This window comes from Salvelinus fontinalis, chromosome 32 (genome assembly GCF_029448725.1).
Source record: "Salvelinus fontinalis isolate EN_2023a chromosome 32, ASM2944872v1, whole genome shotgun sequence".
Classification (NCBI taxonomy): Eukaryota; Metazoa; Chordata; class Actinopteri; order Salmoniformes; family Salmonidae; genus Salvelinus; species Salvelinus fontinalis.
Genome location: NC_074696.1, coordinates 1,226,823 through 1,248,083, shown reverse-complemented (window position 1 = coordinate 1,248,083; position 21,261 = coordinate 1,226,823). Strand labels below are relative to the sequence as shown.

Here is a 21,261-nt window from a genome sequence, read left to right as displayed (position 1 = left end):
CATCCCAGTTTACAATTGACTCATTCATCCACTGTAACTATTCCCCAGGTCGTTGCTGTAAATGAAGACGTGTTCTCAGTAAATTTACCTGGTTAAATGAATAAAAAGTGCTGTTATTGTGAAGTGGAAATGTCTATGAGCAACAACGGCTCAGTGGTGACGTGGTAGGCCACAACTTCCACCGTGGGGTGAAGCGTGTAAAAATTCTGTCATCGGTTGCAAACCTCCCTACCGAGTTCCAAACTGCCTCTCAAAGCAACGGCAGCACAATAACTCTTCATCAGGAAAAGTTATTGAAATGGGTTTCCATGGCCAAGCAGCTGCACACAAGCCTAAGATCACCATGCGGAATGCCAAGCGTCGGCTGGAGTGGTGTAAAGCTCGCCGCCATTGGACTCTGGAGCAGTGGAAACATGTTCTCTGGAGTGATGAATCACACTTCACCATCTGTCAGTCCGACGGACAAATCTGGGTTTGGCGGATGCCAGGAGAACGCTACCTGTCCCGAAGCATAGTGCCAACTGTAAAGGTGGAAATACTGGTCCGGGGCTGTTTTCCATGGGTAGGGCTAGGCCCGTTAGTTCCAGTGAAGGGAAATCTTAATGCTACAGCATCAATTTACATTCTAGGTGATTCTGTGCTTCCAACTTTGTGTCAACAGTTTGGGGAAGGTCCTTTCCTGTTTCAGCATGACAATGCCCCTGTGCACAAAGCGAGGTCCACACAGAAATTGTTTGTCAAGATCGGTGTGGAAGAACTTGACTGGCCTGCAGATAGCCCTGACCTCAACCCCATCGAACATCTTTGGGATGACTTGGAATGCTGTCTGCGAGCCAGGCCTAATCGCCCAACATCAGTGCCCGACCTCACTAATGCTCTTGTGGCTGAGTGAGAGTAAGTCCCCGCAGCAATATTCCAAAGTCTAGCAGAAAGCCTTCCCAGAAGAGTGGAGACTGTTTTAGACGCAAATGGTGGACCAACTCTATATTGGGGATCCCGAGTGGCGCAGCGGTCTAAGGCACTGCATCACAGTGTTAGAGGCGTCACTACAGATCCTGGTTCGATTTCAGGCTGTATCACAACTGGCTGTGATTGGGAGTCCCATAGGGCAGCGCACAATTGGCCCAGCGTCGTCCGTGTTTGGCCGGCGTAGGCCGCCATTATAAATAAGAATTTGTTCTTAACTGACTTGGCTAGTTAAAATAAAAAGTTAATGCCCATGATTTTGTTCGACAAGCAGGTGTCCACATACTTTTGGTCTTGTAGTGTAATAGGGTAGTTGTCTATGTAACACTGTACTGTTAATGATCATAATATACAATAGTCATTGCTTCAGTCACGTTGACATGGAATGACATTCTCTCCTCTCTTGAACAGTGTACTCTTCTCCAGAGTTGAGGTTGGCAGTTCTTCAGATCAGAACCCCAATTGTCCAGGTAATGTAACAGAGCTTCATTTAACCCATTCTATTTGTAACAGTGTTAAGAATGTACCATAAGCCTTTAAAGGGGAAGCTCACCCAAAAACACTTCTGGTCCCTTTATAACACTTGCCTGGCTGTTTGTCAGTACCCCAGACTGTTTTTAGGTTCATTGTTTTGAGTATTTAGATTTCTGTATTTTTATATCAACATGCTGAATTTCTAAAATCACCTAAAATGTTTTGAATACGGTGTATTTATTGTTACATAAATAACGATTGGTGTCTCAGCATTGAATTGCCAAATAAATGTGTTTATAATGTAAAAAATATATTTTTTAAACAGTCCTATTTTGTGCGCAAAAGTCTTCCATAAAAATCTGTATTCTGGTAAAAACTCTTCATGGTTCTAAAATGGATAATTATAGGAGGTGGGACGAAGGACCGTCTTACTATTGGTCTTCAAGAAAGGAAATCAGAATGAAAGGAAGTTAACAAAGATGCTAGGCTAGCTGTTATTAGTCTGAAGTAAGGCTAGCTAGGCTAGCGGTTATTAGTCTGAAGTAAAGTAAGGCAAGCTAGGCTAGCGGTTAGTAGTCTGAAGTAAGGCTAGCTAGGCTAGCGGTTAGTAGTCTGAAGTAAAGTAAGGCTAGCTAGGCTAGCGGTTAATAGTCTGAAGTAAGGCTAGCTAGGCTAGCGGTTAGTAGTCTGAAGTAAAGTAAGGCTAGCTAGGCTAGCGGTTAGTAGGCTGAAGTAAGGCTAGCTAGGCTAGCGGTTAGTAGTCTGAAGTAAAGTAAGGCTAGCTAGGCTAGCGGTTAGTAGTCTGAAGTAAGGCTAGCTAGGCTAGCGGTTATTAGTCTGAAGTAAAGTAAGGCTAGCTAGGCTAGCGGTTAGTAGTCTGAAGTAAAGTAAGGCTAGCGGTTATTAGTCTGAAGTAAAGTAAGGCTAGCTGGGCTAGCGGTTAGTAGTCTGAAGTAAAGTAAGGCTAGCGGTTAGTAGTCTGAAGAAAAGTAAGGCTAGCTTGGCTAGCGGTTATTAGTCTGAAGTAAGGCTAGCTAGGCTAGCGGTTATTAGTCTGAAGTAAAGTAAGGCTAGCGGTTAGTAGTCTGAAGTAAAGTAAGGCGAGCTGGGCTAGCGGTTAGTAGTCTGAAGTAAAGTAAGGCTAGCTAGGCTAGCGGTTATTAGTCTGAAGTAAAGTAAGGCTAGCTAGGCTAGCGGTTATTAGTCTGAAGTAAAGTAAGGCTAGCTTGGCTAGCGGTTATTAGTCTGAAGTAAAGTAAGGCCAGCTAGGCTAGCGGTTAGTAGTCTGAAGTAAGGCTAGCTAGGCTAGCGGTTAGTAGTCTGAAGTAAAGTAAGGCTAGCTAGGCTAGCGGTTAATAGTCTGAAGTAAAGTAAGGCTAGCTAGGCTAGCTAGGCTAGCGGTTAATAGTCTGAAGTAAGGCTAGGCGAATAATGTTAGTAGTCAAGTAGCTAAGTGACGTTGGCCAAAATGAAGTGGATTAATGTTCCGGTCCGATACAAATACACTACACATTTTAAACTATTTCCCTGACCGCTCTGGAGCTTTGTGTCAGGCCCTGACACCTCTGGATCTTTGTGTCAGGCCCTGACACCTCTGGGGCTTTGTGTCAGGCCCTGACACCTCTGGAGCTTTGTGTCAGGCCCTGACACCTCTGGAGCTTTGTGTCAGGCCCTGACACCTCTGGAGCTTTGTGTCAGGCCCTGACACCTCTGGAGCTTTGTGTCAGGCCCTGACACCTCTGGAGCTTTGTGTCAGGCCCTGACACCTCTGGAGCTTTGTGTCAGGCCCTGACACCTCTGGAGCTTTGTGTCAGGCCCTGACACCTCTGGAGCTTTGTGTCAGGCCCTGACACCTCTGGAGCTTTGTGTCAGGCCCTGACACCTCTGGAGCTTTGTGTCAGGCCCTGACACCTCTGGAGCTTTGTGTCAGGCCCTGACACCTCTGGAGCTTTGTGTCAGGCCCTGACACCTCTGGAGCTTTGTGTCAGGCCCTGACACCTCTGGAGCTTTGTGTCAGGCCCTGACACCTCTGGAGCTTTGTGTCAGGCACGGCAGCAGGCCAGCCTACATCCTATGTTTGTTCTGGTTGGTAAGTTGTCAAGGAGGGTGGTCATGTGTGTTTGTGATTAGACAACCACTGGTTGGAGCTCAGTCAAGGGTCCTACACACCCTATGTAAACAGAGCAACGGAGCGTCGTATGCAGTCCATTCCAAAGTAGGTAAATAACACCGCTGTGTGTAGCAGCCTTAAGGGAAGAGTGGAGGACGAGAAGCTGCTCACTGACATTGGTTTCACATGGATATGCTGTCCGTCGTAGGGTTACGCCGTCCGTCGTAGGGTTACGCCGTCCCGTCGTAGGGTTACGCCGTCCCGTCGTAGGGTTACGCCGTCCCGTCGTAGGGTTACGCCGTCCCGTCGTAGGGTTACGCCGTCCCGTCGTAGGGTTACGCCGTCCCGTCGTAGGGTTACGCCGTCCCGTCGTAGGGTTACGCCGTCCCGTCGTAGGGTTACGCCGTCCCGTCGTAGGGTTACGCCGTCCCGTCGTAGGGTTACGCCGTCCCGTCGTAGGGTTACGCCGTCCCGTCGTAGGGTTACGCCGTCCGTCGTAGGGTTACGCCGTCCCGTCGTAGGGTTACGCCGTCCCGTCGTAGGGTTACGCCGTCCCGTCGTAGGGTTACGCCGTCCCGTCGTAGGGTTACGCCGTCCCGTCGTAGGGTTACGCCGTCCCGTCGTAGGGTTACGCCGTCCCGTCGTAGGGTTACGCCGTCCCGTCGTAGGGTTACGCCGTCCGTCGTAGGGTTACGCCGTCCCGTCGTAGGGTTACGCCGTCCCGTCGTAGGGTTACGCCGTCCCGTCGTAGGGTTACGCCGTCCGTCGTAGGGTTACGCCGTCCCGTCGTAGGGTTACGCCGTCCCGTCGTAGGGTTACGCCGTCCCGTCGTAGGGTTACGCCGTCCGTCGTAGGGTTACGCCGTCCGTCGTAGGGTTACGCCGTCCGTCGTAGGGTTACGCCGTCCGTCGTAGGGTTACGCCGTCCCGTCGTAGGGTTACGCCGTCCCGTCGTAGGGTTACGCCGTCCCGTCGTAGGGTTACGCCGTCCCGTCGTAGGGTTACGCCGTCCCGTCGTAGGGTTACGCCGTCCGTCGTAGGGTTACGCCGTCCCGTCGTAGGGTTACGCCGTCCGTCGTAGGGTTACGCCGTCCCGTCGTAGGGTTACGCCGTCCCGTCGTAGGGTTACGCCGTCCCGTCGTAGGGTTACGCCGTCCCGTCGTAGGGTTACGCCGTCCCGTCGTAGGGTTACGCCGTCCCGTCGTAGGGTTACGCCGTCCCGTCGTAGGGTTACGCCGTCCCGTCGTAGGGTTACGCCGTCCCGTCGTAGGGTTACGCCGTCCCGTCGTAGGGTTACGCCGTCCCGTCGTAGGGTTACGCCGTCCCGTCGTAGGGTTACGCCGTCCCGTCGTAGGGTTACGCCGTCCCGTCGTAGGGTTACGCCGTCCCGTCGTAGGGTTACGCCGTCCGTCGTAGGGTTACGCCGTCCCGTCGTAGGGTTACGCCGTCCGTCGTAGGGTTACGCCGCCCCGTCGTAGGGTTACGCCGTCCCGTCGTAGGGTTACGCCGTCCCGTCGTAGGGTTACGCCGTCCCGTCGTAGGGTTTTGGGGAGAGGAGAGCTATCATATAGGTCCTTTCTGTTGCAGACAAAGTCCAAGAAGTTCTGTAAGCTGATGGTGTCTTGGATCAAAGCCAGTGGTTTCTCCAGAACCGTAGTGCTGTCCAGCAGCCATGCTTACCAGAGGGATGACCAACAGCTACTGGGGTACACAACTGCTAGCTAACCAAAATTACTATATTCAACTAGACTTTTTTTCCTTTTCATTTGTCACATGGATATATTGAGTGCATGGCGGAGAGCTCTGACTGACAAATCCTACATACTTTTTATATATTTTATTTCGGTGTCATTGTCCATGTTCCAATATTCCACCAATGAGCATGATGATGGATGAACCCCTTCCTCGCAGCACTCCCCTGCGTTACCTGCAGACTCCCTCCATGCAGAAGGTGACTGGTGACCGGCTGAAGGAGATGGACTGGAAGGAGATGGAGACAATATCTACCTTCCCTGGAGTTACCGACTCAGAGCAGCGCCTCTATATACCTGGAGGGGGCGCCACTAAAGGCCTCTTCACTGACAGGTACAGGACAGACTGACGGGGATGTAGGTAGAAGTCACCTCTGAACACTGATACAGGATCATATTTGTTTTTCCCCGTGTGATGGTTAGGAGTGGGGCGAAGGGTGATTGTAGGTCTGGTTACGGGGGCGACTTCTCTTCTACCACAGGGGATGGGTTAGTGGGTGGTCGTAGACATTACTGGCTATATCATCCTCACACATGCAGTGTGGAACGCTGAACACTACATCTGATAAAGAGGAATATGCTTACCTTGCACAAAAAAGTTCACTTAGGTGCACTATGCAGAAATCGCCATTTCCTGGTTGCTAAAATTCTAATAGTTGTCACATTTTCAGTTTGTGTCAAAACAAGCAAGTTTTTAGAGAATCATTGTACCATCTAAAGCGCCGTGAAATTGCTTTTCCATAACCATATTGTATTTTCAGATGTTTGAGGCTGGTGTACCAAACAGAAAGTAAAAGAGCATATTGTATTTCCAGATGTTTGAGGCTGGTGTACCAAACAGAAAGTAAAAGAGCATATTGTATTTCCAGATGTTTGAGGCTGGTGGACCAAACAGAAAGTAAAAGAGCATATTGTATTTCCAGATGTTTGAGGCTGGTGTACCAAACAGAAAGTAAAAGAGCATATTGTATTTCCAGATGTTTGAGGCTGGTGTACCAAACAGAAAGTAAAAGAGCATATTGTATTTCCAGATGTTTGAGGCTGGTGTACCAAACAGAAAGTAAAAGATGCAAAAACGACATTTTAAGAAATATCTACCGCGTCTTAGACTGGCTTTCAATGAGAATGACAAATGTATAACTCACATGTGGATTTGGTTGGGACATTCCTCTCCATGTTGTCTCTGTGTTGTCTCTGTGTTCCAGCTGTGCTGAGGACATTCCTCTCCATGTTGTCTCTGTGTTGTCTCTGTGTTCCAGCTGTGCTGAGGACATTCCTCTCCATGTTGTCTCTGTGTTGTCTCTGTGTTCCAGCTGTGCTGAGGACATTCCTCTCCATGTTGTCTCTGTGTTGTCTCTGTGTTCCAGCTGTGCTGAGGACATTCCTCTCCATGTTGTCTCTGTGTTCCAGCTGTGCTGAGGACATTCCTCTCCATGTTGTCTCTGTGTTCCGGCTGTGCTGAGGACATTCCTCTCCATGGTGTCTCTGTGTTCCAGCTGTGCTGAGGACATTCCTCTCCATGGTGTCTCTGTGTTCCAGCTGTGCTGAGGACATTCCTCTCCATGTTGTCTCTGTGTTCCGGCTGTGCTGAGGACATTCCTCTCCATGTTGTCTCTGTGTTCCAGCTGTGCTGAGGACATTCCTCTCCATGTTGTCTCTGTGTTCCGGCTGTGCTGAGGACATTCCTCTCCATGTTGTCTCTGTGTTCCGGCTGTGCTGAGGACATTCCTCTCCATGTTGTCTCTGTGTTCCAGCTGTGCTGAGGACATTCCTCTCCATGGTGTCTCTGTGTTCCAGCTGTGCTGAGGACATTCCTCTCCATGGTGTCTCTGTGTTCCAGCTGTGCTGAGGACATTCCTCTCCATGGTGTTGTCTCTGTGTTCCAGCTGTGCTGAGGACATTCCTCTCCATGGTGTTGTCTCTGTGTTCCAGCTGTGCTGAGGACATTCCTCTCCATGGTGTTGTCTCTGTGTTCCAGCTGTGCTGAGGACATTCCTCTCCATGGTGTTGTCTCTGTGTTCCAGCTGTGCTGAGGACATTCCTCTCCATGTTGTCTCTGTGTTCCGGCTGTGCTGAGGACATTCCTCTCCATGTTGTCTCTGTGTTCCAGCTGTGCTGAGGACATTCCTCTCCATGTTGTCTCTGTGTTCCAGCTGTGCTGAGGACATTCCTCTCCATGTTGTCTCTGTGTTCCAGCTGTGCTAAGGACATTCCTCTCCATGGTGTTGTCTCTGTGTTCCAGCTGTGCTGAGGACATTCCTCTCCATGGTGTTGTCTCTGTGTTCCAGCTGTGCTGAGGACATTCCTCTCCATGTTGTCTCTGTGTTCCGGCTGTGTTGAGGACATTCCTCTCCATGTTGTCTCCATGTTGTGTCTGTGTTCCAGCTGTGCTGAGGACATTCCTCTCCATGTTGTCTCTGTGTTCCGGCTGTGCTGAGGACATTCCTCTCCATGTTGTCTCTGTGTTCCGGCTGTGTTGAGGACATTCCTCTCCATGTTGTCTCCATGTTGTGTCTGTGTTCCAGCTGTGCTGAGGACATTCCTCTCCATGGTGTTGTCTCTGTGTTCCAGCTGTGCTGAGGACATTCCTCTCCATGTTGTCTCTGTGTTCCAGCTGTGCTGAGGACATTCCTCTCCATGTTGTCTCTGTGTTCCGGCTGTGCTGAGGACATTCCTCTCCATGTTGTCTCTGTGTTCCGGCTGTGCTGAGGACATTCCTCTCCATGTTGTCTCTGTGTTCCGGCTGTGCTGAGGACATTCCTCTCCATGTTGTCTCTGTGTTCCGGCTGTGTTGAGGACATTCCTCTCCATGTTGTCTCCATGTTGTGTCTGTGTTCCAGCTGTGCTGAGGACATTCCTCTCCATGTTGTCTCTGTGTTCCGGCTGTGCTGAGGACATTCCTCTCCATGTTGTCTCTGTGTTCCGGCTGTGTTGAGGACATTCCTCTCCATGTTGTCTCCATGTTGTGTCTGTGTTCCAGCTGTGCTGAGGACATTCCTCTCCATGTTGTCTCTGTGTTCCAGCTGTGCTGAGGACATTCCTCTCCATGTTGTCTCTGTGTTCCAGCTGTGCTGAGGACATTCCTCTGGTGGTGGTGCTGATCTTCTGCTCTGAAGGAGACAACGTCCCAGACGCCTTCACTCTCCTGAACCACCTCAACACCTGGCTCCACCTAGTGGACGCTCCTGTAAGTGCTACCGAATGAGCACAGCCATATGATGTTATGGTCGCTTGTGTAGAAGACACTCTTATCCAGAGCAACTTAGTCAGTACATTCAACTAAGTTAAGAAAACAAGTACATTTCACATTCATTGCAAGTACAAATCAAATCACATTGTATTTGTCACATACACATGGTTAGCAGATGTTAATGCGAGTGTAGCGAAATGCTTGTGCTTCTAGTTCCGACAATGCAGTAATAACAACAAGTAATCTAACCTAACAATTCCCCAACTACTACCTTATACACACAAGTGTAAAGGGATAAAGAATATGTACATAAAGATATATGAATGAGTGATGGTACAGAACGGCATATGCAAGATGCAGTAGATGGTATAGAGTACAGTATATACCTATGAGATGAGTAATGTAGGGTATATAAACATTATATTAAGTGGCTAGTGATACATTGATTACATACATTGTGATTAAATGTTAGTGGTGGCTGTTTAACAGTCTGATTGCCTTGAGATAGAAGCTGTTTTTCAGTCTCTCGGTCCCTGCTTTGATGCACCTGTACTGACCTTCTGGATGATAGAGGGGTGAACAGGTAGTGATACACCTGTACTGACCTCTCCTTCTGGATGATAGAGGGGTGAACAGGTAGTGATGCACCTGTACTGACCTCTCCTTCTGGATGATAGAGGGGTGAACAGGTAGTGATGCACCTGTACTGACCTCTCCTTCTGGATGATAGTGGGGTGAACAGGTAGTGATGCACCTGTACTGACCTCACCTTCTGGATGATAGAGGGGTGAACAGGCAGTGATGCACCTGTACTGACCTTCTGGATGATAGAGGGGTGAACAGGTAGTGATGCACCTGTACTGACCTCTCCTTCTGGATGATAGAGGGGTGAACAGGTAGTGATGCACCTGTACTGACCTTCTGGATGATAGAGGGGTGAACAGGTAGTGATGCACCTGTACTGACCTCTCCTTCTGGATGATAGAGGGGTGAACAGGTAGTGATGCACCTGTACTGACCTCTCCTTCTGGATGATAGAGGGGTGAACAGGTAGTGATGCACCTGTACTGACCTTCTGGATGATAGAGGGGTGAACAGGTAGTGATGCACCTGTACTGACCTTCTGGATGATAGAGGGGTGAACAGGCAGTGATGCACCTGTACTGACCTTCTGGATGATAGAGGGGTGAACAGGTAGTGATGCACCTGTACTGACCTTCTGGATGATAGAGGGGTGAACAGGCAGTGATGCACCTGTACTGACCTCACCTTCTGGATGATAGAGGGGTGAACAGGTAGTGATGCACCTGTACTGACCTCTCCTTCTGGATGATAGAGGGGTGAACAGGTAGTGATGCACCTGTACTGACCTCTCCTTCTGGATGATAGAGGGGTGAACAGGTAGTGATGCACCTGTACAGACCTCTCCTTCTGGATGATAGTGGGGTGAACAGGTAGTGATGCACCTGTACTGACCTTCTGGATGATAGAGGGGTGAACAGGCAGTGATGCACCTGTACTGACCTTCTGGATGATAGAGGGGTGAACAGGTAGTGATGCACCTGTACTGACCTCTCCTTCTGGATGATAGAGGGGTGAACAGGCAGTGATGCACCTGTACTGACCTCACCTTCTGGATGATAGAGGGGTGAACAGGCAGTGATGCACCTGTACTGACCTCTCCTTCTGGATGATAGAGGGGTGAACAGGTAGTGATGCACCTGTACTGACCTCTCCTTCTGGATGATAGAGGGGTGAACAGGTAGTGATGCACCTGTACTGACCTTCTGGATGATAGAGGGGTGAACAGGTAGTGATACACCTGTACTGACCTTCTGGATGATAGAGGGGTGAACAGGCAGTGATGCACCTGTACTGACCTTCTGGATGATAGAGGGGTGAACAGGTAGTGATGCACCTGTACTGACCTTCTGGATGATAGAGGGGTGAACAGGTAGTGATGCACCTGTACTGACCTTCTGGATGATAGAGGGGTGAACAGGCAGTGATGCACCTGTACTGACCTTCTGGATGATAGAGGGGTGAACAGGTAGTGATACACCTGTACTGACCTCTCCTTCTGGATGATAGAGGGGTGAACAGGTAGTGATGCACCTGTACTGACCTCTCCTTCTGGATGATAGAGGGGTGAACAGGTAGTGATGCACCTGTACTGACCTTCTGGATGATAGAGGGGTGAACAGTGATGCACCTGTACTGACCTCTCCTTCTGGATGATAGAGGGGTGAACAGGTAGTGATGCACCTGTACTGACCTCTCCTTCTGGATGATAGAGGGGTGAACAGGTAGTGATACACCTGTACTGACCTCTCCTTCTGGATGATAGAGGGGTGAACAGGTAGTGATGCACCTGTACTGACCTCTCCTTCTGGATGATAGAGGGGTGAACAGGTAGTGATGCACCTGTACTGACCTCTCCTTCTGGATGATAGAGGGGTGAACAGGTAGTGATGCACCTGTACTGACCTCTCCTTCTGGATGATAGAGGGGTGAACAGGTAGTGATGCACCTGTACTGACCTCTCCTTCTGGATGATAGAGGGGTGAACAGGTAGTGATGCACCTGTACTGACCTCTCCTTCTGGATGATAGAGGGGTGAACAGGTAGTGATGCACCTGTACTGACCTCACCTTCTGGATGATAGCGGAGTGAACAGGTAGTGATGCACCTGTACTGACCTCTCCTTCTGGATGATAGTGGGGTGAACAGGTAGTGATGCACCTGTACTGACCTCTCCTTCTGGATGATAGCGGGGTGAACAGGTAGTGATGCACCTGTACTGACCTCTCCTTCTGGATGATAGAGGGGTGAACAGGTAGTGATGCACCTGTACTGACCTCTCCTTCTGGATGATAGAGGGGTGAACAGGTAGTGATGCACCTGTACTGACCTTCTGGATGATAGAGGGGTGAACAGGTAGTGATGCACCTGTACTGACCTCTCCTTCTGGATGATAGAGGGGTGAACAGGTAGTGATACACCTGTACTGACCTCTCCTTCTGGATGATAGTGGGGTGAACAGGTAGTGATAGACCTGTACTGACCTCACCTTCTGGATGATAGAGGGGTGAACAGGTAGTGATGCACCTGTACTGACCTCTCCTTCTGGATGATAGAGGTGTGAACAGTGATGCACCTGTACTGACCTCTCCTTCTGGATGATAGAGGGGTGAACAGTGATGCACCTGTACTGACCTCTCCTTCTGGATGATAGAGGGGTGAACAGGTAGTGATGCACCTGTACTGACCTCTCCTTCTGGATGATAGAGGGGTGAACAGGTAGTGATGCACCTGTACTGACCTCTCCTTCTGGATGATAGAGGGGTGAACAGGTAGTGATGCACCTGTACTGACCTCTCCTTCTGGATGATAGAGGGGTGAACAGGTAGTGATGCACCTGTACTGACCTCTCCTTCTGGATGATAGAGGGGTGAACAGGTAGTGATGCACCTGTACTGACCTCTCCTTCTGGATGATAGAGGGGTGAACAGGTAGTGATGCACCTGTACTGACCTTCTGGATGATAGAGGGGTGAACAGGTAGTGATGCACCTGTACTGACCTCTCCTTCTGGATGATAGAGGGGTGAACAGGTAGTGATGCACCTGTACTGACCTTCTGGATGATAGAGGGGTGAACAGGTAGTGATGCACCTGTACTGACCTCTCCTTCTGGATGAAAGAGGGGTGAACAGGTAGTGATGCACCTGTACTGACCTCTCCTTCTGGATGATAGAGGGGTGAACAGGTAGTGATGCACCTGTACTGACCTCTCCTTCTGGATGATAGAGGGGTGAACAGGTAGTGATGCACCTGTACTGACCTCTCCTTCTGGATGATAGAGGGGTGAACAGGTAGTGATGCACCTGTACTGACCTCACCTTCTGGATGATAGAGGGGTGAACAGGCAGTGATGCACCTGTACTGACCTCTCCTTCTGGATGATAGAGGGGTGAACAGGTAGTGATACACCTGTACTGACCTCTCCTTCTGGATGATAGAGGGGTGAACAGTGATGCACCTGTACTGACCTCTCCTTCTGGATGATAGAGGGGTGAACAGGTAGTGATGCACCTGTACTGACCTCTCCTTCTGGATGATAGAGGGGTAAACAGGTAGTGATACACCTGTACTGACCTCTCCTTCTGGATGATAGAGGGGTGAACAGGTAGTGATGCACCTGTACTGACCTCTCCTTCTGGATGATAGAGGGGTGAACAGGTAGTGATGCACCTGTACTGACCTCTCCTTCTGGATGATAGAGGGGTGAACAGGTAGTGATGCACCTGTACTGACCTCTCCTTCTGGATGATAGAGGGGTGAACAGGTAGTGATGCACCTGTACTGACCTTCTGGATGATAGAGGGGTGAACAGGTAGTGATGCACCTGTACTGACCTCTCCTTCTGGATGATAGAGGGGTGAACAGGTAGTGATGCACCTGTACTGACCTTCTGGATGATAGAGGGGTGAACAGGTAGTGATGCACCTGTACTGACCTCTCCTTCTGGATGATAGAGGGGTGAACAGGTAGTGATGCACCTGTACTGACCTCTCCTTCTGGATGATAGAGGGGTGAACAGGCAGTGATGCACCTGTACTGACCTTCTGGATGATAGAGGGGTGAACAGGTAGTGATGCACCTGTACTGACCTCATAGTGGGGTGAACAGGTAGTGATGCACCTGTACTGACCTCTCCTTCTGGATGATAGAGGGGTGAACAGGTAGTGATGCACCTGTACTGACCTCTCCTTCTGGATGATAGAGGGGTGAACAGGTAGTGATGCACCTGTACTGACCTCTCCTTCTGGATGATAGAGGGGTGAACAGGTAGTGATGCACCTGTACTGACCTCTCCTTCTGGATGATAGTGGGGTGAACAGGCAGTGATGCACCTGTACTGACCTCTCCTTCTGGATGATAGTGGGGTGAACAGGTAGTGATGCACCTGTACTGACCTTCTGGATGATAGAGGGGTGAACAGGTAGTGATGCACCTGTACTGACCTCTCCTTCTGGATGATAGAGGGGTGAACAGGTAGTGATGCACCTGTACTGACCTTCTGGATGATAGAGGGGTGAACAGGTAGTGATGCACCTGTTCTGACCTTCTGGATGATAGAGGGGTGAACAGGTAGTGATGCACCTGTACTGACCTCTCCTTCTGGATGATAGAGGGGTGAACAGGTAGTGATGCACCTGTACTGACCTCTCCTTCTGGATGATAGTGGGGTGAACAGGTAGTGATGCACCTGTACTGACCTCTCCTTCTGGATGATAGAGGGGTGAACAGGTAGTGATGCACCTGTACTGACCTCTCCTTCTGGATGATAGAGGGGTGAACAGGTAGTGATGCACCTGTACTGACCTCTCCTTCTGGATGATAGCGGGGTGAACAGGTAGTGATGCACCTGTACTGACCTCTCCTTCTGGATGATAGCGGGGTGAACAGGTAGTGATGCACCTGTACTGACCTCTCCTTCTGGATGATAGAGGGGTGAACAGGTAGTGATGCACCTGTACTGACCTCTCCTTCTGGATGATAGAGGGGTGAACAGGCAGTGATGCACCTGTACTGACCTTCTGGATGATAGAGGGGTGAACAGGTAGTGATACACCTGTACTGACCTCTCCTTCTGGATGATAGAGGGGTGAACAGGCAGTGATGCACCTGTACTGACCTTCTGGATGATAGAGGGGTGAACAGTGATGCACCTGTACTGACCTCTCCTTCTGGATGATAGAGGGGTGAACAGGTAGTGATGCACCTGTACTGACCTCTCCTTCTGGATGATAGAGGGGTGAACAGGTAGTGATGCACCTGTACTGACCTCTCCTTCTGGATGATAGAGGGGTGAACAGGTAGTGATGCACCTGTACTGACCTCACCTTCTGGATGATAGAGGGGTGAACAGGCAGTGATGCACCTGTACTGACCTCTCCTTCTGGATGATAGAGGGGTGAACAGGTAGTGATACACCTGTACTGACCTCTCCTTCTGGATGATAGAGGGGTGAACAGTGATGCACCTGTACTGACCTCTCCTTCTGGATGATAGAGGGGTGAACAGGTAGTGATGCACCTGTACTGACCTCTCCTTCTGGATGATAGAGGGGTGAACAGGTAGTGATACACCTGTACTGACCTCTCCTTCTGGATGATAGAGGGGTGAACAGGTAGTGATGCACCTGTACTGACCTCTCCTTCTGGATGATAGAGGGGTGAACAGGTAGTGATGCACCTGTACTGACCTCTCCTTCTGGATGATAGAGGGGTGAACAGGTAGTGATGCACCTGTACTGACCTCTCCTTCTGGATGATAGAGGGGTGAACAGGTAGTGATGCACCTGTACTGACCTTCTGGATGATAGAGGGGTGAACAGGTAGTGATGCACCTGTACTGACCTCTCCTTCTGGATGATAGAGGGGTGAACAGGTAGTGATGCACCTGTACTGACCTTCTGGATGATAGAGGGGTGAACAGGTAGTGATGCACCTGTACTGACCTCTCCTTCTGGATGATAGAGGGGTGAACAGGTAGTGATGCACCTGTACTGACCTCTCCTTCTGGATGATAGAGGGGTGAACAGGCAGTGATGCACCTGTACTGACCTTCTGGATGATAGAGGGGTGAACAGGTAGTGATGCACCTGTACTGACCTCATAGTGGGGTGAACAGGTAGTGATGCACCTGTACTGACCTCTCCTTCTGGATGATAGAGGGGTGAACAGGTAGTGATGCACCTGTACTGACCTCTCCTTCTGGATGATAGAGGGGTGAACAGGTAGTGATGCACCTGTACTGACCTCTCCTTCTGGATGATAGAGGGGTGAACAGGTAGTGATGCACCTGTACTGACCTTCTGGATGATAGAGGGGTGAACAGGTAGTGATGCACCTGTACTGACCTCTCCTTCTGGATGATAGAGGGGTGAACAGGTAGTGATGCACCTGTACTGACCTTCTGGATGATAGAGGGGTGAACAGGTAGTGATGCACCTGTACTGACCTCTCCTTCTGGATGATAGAGGGGTGAACAGGTAGTGATGCACCTGTACTGACCTCTCCTTCTGGATGATAGAGGGGTGAACAGGCAGTGATGCACCTGTACTGACCTTCTGGATGATAGAGGGGTGAACAGGTAGTGATGCACCTGTACTGACCTCATAGTGGGGTGAACAGGTAGTGATGCACCTGTACTGACCTCTCCTTCTGGATGATAGAGGGGTGAACAGGTAGTGATGCACCTGTACTGACCTCTCCTTCTGGATGATAGAGGGGTGAACAGGTAGTGATGCACCTGTACTGACCTCTCCTTCTGGATGATAGAGGGGTGAACAGGTAGTGATGCACCTGTACTGACCTCTCCTTCTGGATGATAGTGGGGTGAACAGGCAGTGATGCACCTGTACTGACCTCTCCTTCTGGATGATAGTGGGGTGAACAGGTAGTGATGCACCTGTACTGACCTTCTGGATGATAGAGGGGTGAACAGGTAGTGATGCACCTGTACTGACCTCTCCTTCTGGATGATAGAGGGGTGAACAGGTAGTGATGCACCTGTACTGACCTTCTGGATGATAGAGGGGTGAACAGGTAGTGATGCACCTGTACTGACCTTCTGGATGATAGAGGGGTGAACAGGTAGTGATGCACCTGTACTGACCTCTCCTTCTGGATGATAGAGGGGTGAACAGGTAGTGATGCACCTGTACTGACCTCTCCTTCTGGATGATAGTGGGGTGAACAGGTAGTGATGCACCTGTACTGACCTCTCCTTCTGGATGATAGAGGGGTGAACAGGTAGTGATGCACCTGTACTGACCTCTCCTTCTGGATGATAGAGGGGTGAACAGGTAGTGATGCACCTGTACTGACCTCTCCTTCTGGATGATAGCGGGGTGAACAGGTAGTGATGCACCTGTACTGACCTCTCCTTCTGGATGATAGCGGGGTGAACAGGTAGTGATGCACCTGTACTGACCTCTCCTTCTGGATGATAGAGGGGTGAACAGGTAGTGATGCACCTGTACTGACCTCTCCTTCTGGATGATAGAGGGGTGAACAGGCAGTGATGCACCTGTACTGACCTTCTGGATGATAGAGGGGTGAACAGGTAGTGATACACCTGTACTGACCTCTCCTTCTGGATGATAGAGGGGTGAACAGGCAGTGATGCACCTGTACTGACCTTCTGGATGATAGAGGGGTGAACAGTGATGCACCTGTACTGACCTCTCCTTCTGGATGATAGAGGGGTGAACAGGTAGTGATGCACCTGTACTGACCTCTCCTTCTGGATGATAGCGGGGTGAACAGGTAGTGATGCACCTGTACTGACCTCTCCTTCTGGATGATAGTGGGGTGAACAGGTAGTGATGCACCTGTACTGACCTCTCCTTCTGGATGATAGAGGGGTGAACAGGTAGTGATGCACCTGTACTGACCTCTCCTTCTGGATGATAGAGGGGTGAACAGGTAGTGATGCACCTGTACTGACCTCTCCTTCTGGATGATAGAGGGGTGAACAGGTAGTGATGCACCTGTACTGACCTCTCCTTCTGGATGATAGAGGGGTGAACAGGCAGTGATGCACCTGTACTGACCTCTCCTTCTGGATGATAGTGGGGTTAACAGGTAGTGATGCACCTGTACTGACCTCTCCTTCTGGATGATAGAGGGGTGAACAGGTAATGATGCACCTGTACTGACCTCTCCTTCTGGATGATAGAGGGGTGAACAGGTAGTGATGCACCTGTACTGACCTTCTGGATGATAGAGGGGTGAACAGGTAGTGATGCACCTGTACTGACCTTCTGGATGATAGAGGGGTGAACAGGTAGTGATGCACCTGTACTGACCTCATAGAGGGGTGAACAGGTAGTGATGCACCTGTACTGACCTCATAGTGGGGTGAACAGGTAGTGATGCACCTGTACTGACCTCTCCTTCTGGATGATAGCGGGGTGAACAGGTAGTGATGCACCTGTACTGACCTCTCCTTCTGGATGATAGAGGGGTGAACAGGTAGTGATGCACCTGTACTGACCTCTCCTTCTGGATGATAGAGGGGTGAACAGGTAGTGATGCACCTGTACTGACCTCTCCTTCTGGATGATAGAGGGGTGAACAGGTAGTGATGCACCTGTACTGACCTCTCCTTCTGGATGATAGTGGGGTGAACAGGTAGTGATGCACCTGTACTGACCTTCTGGATGATAGAGGGGTGAACAGGTAGTGATGCACCTGTACTGACCTTCTGGATGATAGAGGGGTGAACAGGTAGTGATGCACCTGTACTGACCTTCTGGATGATAGAGGGGTGAACAGGTAGTGATACACCTGTACTGACCTCTCCTTCTGGATGATAGTGGGGTGAACAGGTAGTGATGCACCTGTACTGACCTCTCCTTCTGGATGATAGAGGGGTGAACAGGCAGTGATGCACCTGTACTGACCTCTCCTTCTGGATGATAGAGGGGTGAACAGGTAGTGATGCACCTGTACTGACCTCTCCTTCTGGATGATAGCGGGGTGAACAGGTAGTGATGCACCTGTACTGACCTTCTGGATGATAGAGGGGTGAACAGGTAGTGATGCACCTGTACTGACCTCGCCTTCTGGATGATAGAGGGGTGAACAGGTAGTGATGCACCTGTACTGACCTTCTGGATGATAGAGGGGTGAACAGGTAGTGATGCACCTGTACTGACCTTCTGGATGATAGAGGGGTGAACAGGTAGTGATGCACCTGTACTGACCTTCTGGATGATAGAGGGGTGAACAGGTAGTGATGCACCTGTACTGACCTCACCTTCTGGATGATAGAGGGGTGAACAGGTAGTGATGCACCTGTACTGACCTCTCCTTCTGGATGATAGAGGGGTGAACAGGTAGTGATGCACCTGTACTGACCTCTCCTTCTGGATGATAGAGGGGTGAACAGGTAGTGATGCACCTGTACTGACCTTCTGGATGATAGAGGGGTGAACAGGTAATGATGCACCTGTACTGACCTCACTTTCTGGATGATAGAGGGGTGAACAGGTAGTGATGCACCTGTACTGACCTCACCTTCTGGATGATAGAGGGGTGAACAGGTAGTGATGCACCTGTACTGACCTTCTGGATGATAGAGGGGTGAACAGGTAGTGATGCACCTGTACTGACCTCTCCTTCTGGATGATAGAGGGGTGAACAGGTAGTGATGCACCTGTACTGACCTCTCCTTCTGGATGATAGAGGGGTGAACAGGTAGTGATGCACCTGTACTGACCTTCTGGATGATAGAGGGGTGAACAGGTAGTGATGCACCTGTACTGACCTCTCCTTCTGGATGATAGAGGGGTGAACAGGTAGTGATGCACCTGTACTGACCTCTCCTTCTGGATGATAGAGGGGTGAACAGGTAGTGATGCACCTGTACTGACCTTCTGGATGATAGAGGGGTGAACAGGTAGTGATGCACCTGTACTGACCTCTCCTTCTGGATGATAGAGGGGTGAACAGGTAGTGATGCACCTGTACTGACCTCTCCTTCTGGATGATAGCGGGGTGAACAGGCAGTGATGCACCTGTACTGACCTCTCCTTCTGGATGATAGTGGGGTGAACAGGTAGTGATGCACCTGTACTGACCTTCTGGATGATAGAGGGGTGAACAGGTAGTGATGCACCTGTACTGACCTCTCCTTCTGGATGATAGAGGGGTGAACAGGTAGTGATGCACCTGTACTGACCTCTCCTTCTGGATGATAGCGGGGTGAACAGGTAGTGATGTACCTGTACTGACCTCACCTTCTGGATGATAGAGGGGTGAACAGGTAGTGATGCACCTGTACTGACCTCTCCTTCTGGGTGATAGAGGGGTGAACAGGTAGTGATGTACCTGTACTGACCTCTCCTTCTGGATGATAGAGGGGTGAACAGGTAGTGATGCACCTGTACTGACCTCTCCTTCTGGATGATAGAGGGGTGAACAGGTAGTGATGCACCTGTACTGACCTCTCCTTCTGGATGATAGAGGGGTGAACAGGTAGTGATGCACCTGTACTGACCTCTCCTTCTGGATGATAGAGGGGTGAACAGGTAGTGATGCACCTGTACTGACCTCTCCTTCTGGATGATAGAGGGGTGAACAGGTAGTGATGCACCTGTACTGACCTCTCCTTCTGGATGATAGAGGGGTGAACAGGTAGTGATGCACCTGTACTGACCTCTCCTTCTGGATGATAGAGGGGTGAACAGGTAGTGATGCACCTGTACTGACCTCTCCTTCTGGATGATAGAGGGGTGAACAGGTAGTGATGCACCTGTACTGACCTCTCCTTCTGGATGATAGAGGGGTGAACAGGTAGTGATGCACCTGTACTGACCTTCTGGATGATAGAGGGGTGAACAGGTAGTGATGCACCTGTACTGACCTTCTGGATGATAGAGGGGTGAACAGGTAGTGATGCACCTGTACTGACCTTCTGGATGATAGAGGGGTGAACAGGTAGTGATGCACCTGTACTGACCTCTCCTTCTGGATGATAGAGGGGTGAACAGGTAGTGATGCACCTGTACTGACCTCTCCTTCTGGATGATAGAGGGGTGAACAGGTAGTGATGCACCTGTACTGACCTTCTGGATGATAGAGGGGTGAACAGGTAGTGATGCACCTGTACTGACCTTCTGGATGATAGAGGGGTGAACAGGTAGCGATGCACCTGTACTGACCTTCTGGATGATAGAGGGGTGAACAGGTAGTGATGCACCTGTACTGACCTTCTGGATGATAGAGGGGTGAACAGGTAGTGATGCACCTGTACTGACCTTCTAGATGATAGAGGGGTGAACAGGTAGTGATGCACCTGTACTGACCTCTCCTTCTGGATGATAGAGGGGTGAACAGGTAGTGATGCACCTGTACTGACCTCTCCTTCTGGATGATAGAGGGGTGAACAGGTAGTGATGCACCTGTACTGACCTCTCCTTCTGGATGATAGTGGGGTGAACAGGTAGTGATGCACCTGTACTGACCTCTCCTTCTGGATGATAGAGGGGTGAACAGGTAGTGATGCACCTGTACTGACCTCTCCTTCTGGATGATAGAGGGGTGAACAGGTAGTGATGCACCTGTACTGACCTCTCCTGGATGATAGAGGGGTGAACAGGTAGTGATGCACCTGTACTGACCTTCTGGATGATAGAGGGGTGAACAGGTAGTGATGCACCTGTACTGACCTTCTGGATGATAGAGGGGTGAACAGGTAGTGATGCACCTGTACTGACCTCTCCTGGATGATAGAGGGGTGAACAGGTAGTGATGCACCTGTACTGACCTCACCTTCTGGATGATAGTGGGGTGAACAGGTAGTGATGCACCTGTACTGACCTCACCTTCTGGATGATAGAGGGGTGAACAGGTAGTGATGCACCTGTACTGACCTCTCCTGGATGATAGAGGGGTGAACAGGTAGTGATGCACCTGTACTGACCTCTCCTGGATGATAGAGGGGTGAACAGGTAGTGATGCACCTGTACTGACCTCACCTTCTGGATGATAGTGGGGTGAACAGGTAGTGATGCACCTGTACTGACCTCTCCTTCTGGATGATAGCGGGGTGAACAGGCAGTGATGCACCTGTACTGACCTCTCCTTCTGGATGATAGAGGGGTGAACAGGTAGTGATGCACCTGTACTGACCTCTCCTTCTGGATGATAGAGGGGTGAACAGGTAGTGATGCACCTGTACTGACCTTCTGGATG

The 21,261-nt window shown here is 50.3% G+C and overlaps 1 protein-coding gene across 2 annotated transcripts in view; it reads left to right on the top strand.

The window, feature by feature from the left end:
* The window catches only part of psmg2 (proteasome (prosome, macropain) assembly chaperone 2), a 40,694-nt gene that overhangs the window by 1,196 nt on the left and 18,237 nt on the right, over nt 1-21,261 (top strand). The window contains exons 3-6 of one of the 2 annotated variants that reach the window (XM_055893180.1): nt 1,378-1,436; nt 5,137-5,255; nt 5,461-5,634; nt 8,367-8,487. In XM_055893180.1, the coding sequence (XP_055749155.1) occupies nt 1,378-1,436; nt 5,137-5,255; nt 5,461-5,634; nt 8,367-8,487 (473 nt within the window). Of the gene's footprint in view, nt 1-1,377; nt 1,437-5,136; nt 5,256-5,460; nt 5,635-6,505; nt 6,735-8,366; nt 8,488-21,261 lie in introns of those variants that run through there. The other variant, XM_055893179.1, reaches the window with a different exon arrangement.